This window comes from Bubalus bubalis, chromosome 11, assembly GCF_019923935.1.
Source record: "Bubalus bubalis isolate 160015118507 breed Murrah chromosome 11, NDDB_SH_1, whole genome shotgun sequence".
NCBI classification, from domain to species: Eukaryota; Metazoa; Chordata; class Mammalia; order Artiodactyla; family Bovidae; genus Bubalus; species Bubalus bubalis.
Window position 1 is genome coordinate 79177107 of NC_059167.1, and position 5558 is coordinate 79182664.

At 39.7% G+C, this 5558-nt stretch overlaps 1 gene segment (V, D, J or C); it reads left to right on the plus strand.

The window, feature by feature from the left end:
* The first annotated feature begins 2283 nt into the window (after positions 1–2283).
* Positions 2284–2885, plus strand: LOC123328318. The segment is given in 2 exon segments: positions 2284–2329; positions 2452–2885. Coding segments are annotated over 2 exon segments (480 nt in total).
* The last annotated feature ends 2673 nt before the right edge of the window (positions 2886–5558 follow it).

A 5558-nucleotide genomic window follows, 5' to 3' on the forward strand; every position in this document is an offset into this window, starting at 1 on the left:
TCAGTCCTACATCATTACAACCTAGTTTGCATTCTTTCTATATACCAGAATTGTCAGAAGATTCTTTACCATCTGAGCCACCAGGGAAACTAACCTACCAGAACAGAAGTTTGTAACTGATTTTCCAGAATTTCTTTCTAGCATATTTTTGAGGCATATTTGTGATTTGGAAGGTAGAGAAGAAAGGAAGGGATATGTGGATCCAAGAAGTATCAAGCCTGGTTTTCTAAATTTAAATCTGAATTTGGGAAGTGATTCATGTGCTGACTCTGGACTCATGAAATTCCTTGATGTGAATCTGAGAAGAGTGAACTCCCAGAAACAGAATGAGCTAAGCTTCCATCTGTGTGTTTAGGGGCCTATGGTTACAGGGCTTTATAGAAGATGAATGCCGCTTAGAACTTCATCTTGATACTCCTCAGAGGTTTTGTTTTATAAAATGAATGGTCATAAAAGAGAGCTAAAGAAGTGCTTGTTTTTGCTGCTGGTACTCAAAAAGAGAGGTTTTGAGTATGTTTGTAATCCTGGGAACATCCTGTTGCTCCCTGATATTTGACAACTACCTTTATCTAGGACATCTGTCCCAAATGAAAACTTGTAAACCAATATCGGACTGGCTGCAACCCAACTTCTTGGGGAGCTCTCAAAAATTACAGATTCATGGGTCTCAACTCTGGATAGTGTGATTCATGAAGTTATTGGTGGGCCAGCCCAGAATGTGTAATTTTAAGTCATTCACTCATTAATTCTACTTTCAGCTGTCATGTGAATATTGGCTCAGAGGTCTTTAACAATTTGAAAAGCTGGGAAAGAAGAGCATCCTAACTCATGCTCTGAGCTTTTGACACAAATCTACATCTTCAGGGTTTCAAACACTGGGGGAAAAGTATTTGGTTAAAGTTTGGCAACAAAATGTGGCAGATGGAATAGAAAGTATCTTTGAGGCTAGATATCAACTAAGAATATATAATAGGATTAGTACTTGTCTGATTTACATAGGCCAACCCTCTTATCTTAGAGTCAAGGAAGAAGGAGAATAAGATATTGATTTTAGATAATTCTACAAGGATTTGATAATTTCAATTATGATATTTCTTTTATTTTAACATTTTAATGATTCTGAAATTCAGGATTATTTGACTATTGATAAGACTGTGTGACTTTTTCCCTTAAAAATTTTATTAGAGAGATAACATTTCTTACAAATGATATTATTTAGGACTGAGAAAATATTTTATTTCAAGTAGTAGTGATTCCACAATCAAAGACCCTTTATTCATTACTTTTTTGGTATAGCAAACATTTAGTGAGCATGTAATAAACATCAGTCAGGGCTTCCCTGGTGATTCAGTGATAAAGAATCTGCCTGCCAGTGCAAGAGACTCAAGTTCAATCCCTGGATTGGGAAGATCCCCTGGGGAAGAAAATGGCAACTCCAGTATTCTTGAATGGGAAATCCCATGGACAAAGGAGCCTAAGCGGGCTACAGTCTTGAGGGTTGCAAAAGAATCAGACCAGACTGATTCAGTGACTAAACAACAAATAATTGTCAATCACTCTTCTGTAAATAGGGGTACAATGCTGAAAATCAGAGATTCACTCAATAGTGACCTAGCTTCTTATTACTTCCTCTGTAATCAGCCACAAACTCTTCTGACAGTCAGTGGATTATAGTTTGGCCACAATGGATACATGAGAATATATAATACTATATTAAAGTTCTTAAGAAAATTGATATCTTCTCAGCTATAAAAATACCTGGAATGCTGTGTTAAAGAACTTCCATGTCAGGTAGTATCCTAGGAACAAAACAGACCTGAGCTCCACCTGAAGACTGATATGTGCCTCATGGATAAAGTCAAGGATAACATTTTTCTAATTTAGGGAGGAGACCAGGATACGTGGTCTTCCCTGGTGGCTTCCCCGTTGGTAAAGAGTCTGCCTGCAGTGTGAGAGACCCAAGTTCGATCCCTGGGTCAGGAAGATCCCCTGGAGAAGGAAATGGTAACACACTCCAGTATTCTTGCCTGAAAAATCCCATGGATGGAGGAACCTGGCAAGCTACAGTCCATGGGGTCTCAATGAGTCGGACCCGACTGAGCGACTTCACTTTCTTTCCACTATACATGCATCGCATTTCTGTCCCTGTCCACCAGAGGGTGCAGTTTCCTAACACAGACGCATTTCCTGTGTGTCTAAACTTCACAGAAACTAAACCTCACTGTGACTTCAACATTTCTTCATGTTAAGAGTTAAGAACGTTATTCAGGAGACACTCTAGAGATGAGCTCTTCTCCAGGCTTAGTGACTGTGATACTCTTCCTGCTGGGTTAGAAAAACGCCTCTAAAAATTTGGATCCTTTCTTCTGTTATGTCAACAAAACCTTTAAGCGTAGTTTTATCCCAGAGTTTTATGCCCAAGATCACAGAGAACTCTCTTATTTTCCCCAGGAGAAACCCGTGGAGACTCAGTGAGCCAGATGGACAGCCAAGTGACCCTTTTGAAAGGGGCTACCTTGACTGTGAACTGTACTTATTCAGCCACCAGGTACCCCACTCTTTTCTGGTATGTCCAGTATCCTGGAGAAGGTCCGGAGCTCCTCCTGAAAGCCACGAAGGCCAACGGCAAGGGAACCAACAAAGGTTTTGAAGCCACATACAATGCAAAAACCACCTCCTTCCACTTGGAGAAAGCCTCAGTCCAAGAGTCAGACTCGGCTGTGTACTACTGTGCTCTGAGTGACACAGTAGTGACAGAAACTGCAGGGGGAGCTGAGCACAAACTCGGAGCAGCAACGGGGCCTGGATCCACTGTGGTTCCAACAGAGCCTATGGTTGTTTGTCTCTTAGTCTCTGGTTCATACAAAAAACATACATATGGCTAAAGTATAAGAATAAGAAGTGAATATCCCCCATACTCAACTCTTTATTAGTGGAATTGAAAACTCTCTGACACCAATAGTTCTTTTTCCAGGGTCAAAGTAATTTCAAGGTAAACCTCATAAGCAATGAAGTGGTGTTTTGCATATTCTGCTGCTTCCACAAGTTGTTCCAAGTCACCCAGGTGGGTATTACTATGCCTTACTATACTTTCATAGAACCAAAGTGTGCCAGATGAGGTGTGGTCTGCACAATGTCTTCCTGACAGAGCATGACATGTGATAGGAGAGCCACAGCCTCCAAAAATTATCATTCTTAATAGAGAAAGAAAGGATGAATAGAGGAGGAACATAATCTCATACATAATGAAACAGTGGAAAGAGAGGAAAGGATTTTATTCACACTCATCTCTTTATTCCCCCATGACTTTATTTAAAAGATAGTAAATAAATTAGAATGGGTATACACCTGAAAATACAGAGAACAGAAAAGGAGTTATCAGCACAGAGTGCTATGAACAAATTTCAGAGGATGAGAAGTATAAGGAAGAATGAAGACTTGTAGAATAGTTGAAGAAGGAACCTAGATCTCATGTGAGATGCATCACAATGCGTGCTGAACACCTGTGCAAAGGTTAAGAAAACAAGGCACCGATCATCTTTGAATAATTGAGAAAGATGGTGTTGCCCTCATAAGTGCACATGTATGAGTGTTGAGGGTTTGGGGAAGCACTAAAACAGGAGTCCTGAGTGAGGTCTCTTGTAAGCAAAGAATAGCCGTGCTCTCCACAATTCTTTATGACAAGCAATGATGACTTTCTAAACTCAGCATAGAAGTGGAAGTTAGTCTTTAATGAATTTAGAACAACACAAAGAATTCCCCCAAACTTTGTGTGTGCTGTGCTGTGTTTAGTCACTTCAGCTGTGTCCGACTCTTTGCAACCCCATGGACTCCTCTGTCCATGGCTCCTCTGTCTCAGACTCCTCTGTCTATGGGATTCTCCAGGCAAGAATACTGGAGTGGGTTGCCATTTCCTTCTCCAGGGGACCTTCCCAACCCAGGAATCAAACTCAGGTCAGGTAGATTCTTTACTGTATAAGCCACCAGGGAAGACCAATAATACTGGAGTGGGTAGCCTGTCCCTTCTTGAGGGGAACTTCCTGACTGGGGAATCGAACTGGGGTCTCCTGCATTGCAGGCAAATTCTTTACCAGTTGAGCTACCCAAGTTTGTTAAACTTTACTATTAAACTTTTCGACTCTTATTCATTGGTTAGGCTTTCTTTTCTTAAAAGTGTTCTGTAAAATTGTTTCCCTTCTTCCCTATAACCCCTGCAAACACTGATCTTTTTACTGTGTCCATAGTTTTGCTTCATACAGAATATCATATAGTTGGAATCATATGGTATGTAGCTTTTCAGATTGGTTTCTTTCACTTGTGTATGTGTGTGCTCAGTCGCTTCAGTCCTGTCCGACTCTTTGCGATCCTGTGGACTGTAGCCATAACAATGGCTAGGTAACAATTTTAAAGGTTAGTTTCCATTTTCAGTTATTACAAAATATTGGCTATATTCTCCATGTTATAACAATACATCCTTAAGCCTATCTTTACCCAATTGTTTGTAAATCCCACACTCACACCCCTCTACTGGCCCTGCCCCCACTAATAACCACCAGTTTGTTCTCTATGAGTCTGCTTTTATTGTTATATTCACTAGTTTATTGTTTTTGTTAGATTCTATACACAAATGATATCATACAGTATTTGTCTTTCTCTGACATATTTCACTTAACATAATGCCCTCCAAGTCCATCCCTGTTGCTGCAAATAGCAAATTTTTGTTCTTTTTAATAAATTAGCATATTTACACCACAACTTCTATAAATAAGGATTTATTTTGAACTAAAGAAATGAAAAAAAAGCACAAGATGAAATTTATCAAAATTTTTAAGGCATAAATTTCCATGAAATGACATTTTAAGAGTAAGAGTTTACTTTTAGTCTCCATTCAATCTAGGCAGTGACTGTTTTTTTCTGACTACTTTCTTTGTCAGGAAGCATGCAGTGAATGGGACTGGGGATTTGTGATGCCGCAGTTGTTGGTCTGAAGGGGTCTTTGTTGATGGTTTCAGTCCACTAGGGGGCACTGTAGGCTTTACAAGACATGAAGACCTTTTCTGATGATTCCAAAGATGGAACAGTTAAGAGAGGAGCCCAGAGAGCATGGGGAACAGTCAAATTATAGACAGCAAAGGTGGGGAGAGGGTAGCAGTGTTTGTGTAAAGTTCATCTCAGATTTCAGCTTTATCATTCTATATAAGGTTTGGAAAGCCGTAGCCCTTACCTCTATAAATCCATGGTGAGGATGATTCTCTGAGCAGAGGTAGAGAAATAGGGATGCTACTGAGCTCTGAGAGCATGGAAGCTCAACAGAAAACATCTGTGTTACCTGGATTCATTTAAAAAAATTTTATGACTGAATTCCCCAAACCCACTGATCCAGAAATTATTCCAATACCCCAGACCTCCTACCTTTTCATATATTTCTCGAGAGTAGAGAGAACAAGAATAAAAAGAGGAAAAAATAAGGAACAAAAATAGAAGGAAAGGAGAAATACAATATTGAATTTGAGCCAAAAAGTGTGGCCAGATCAGAAACAAATGTAGGTCAACAGGGT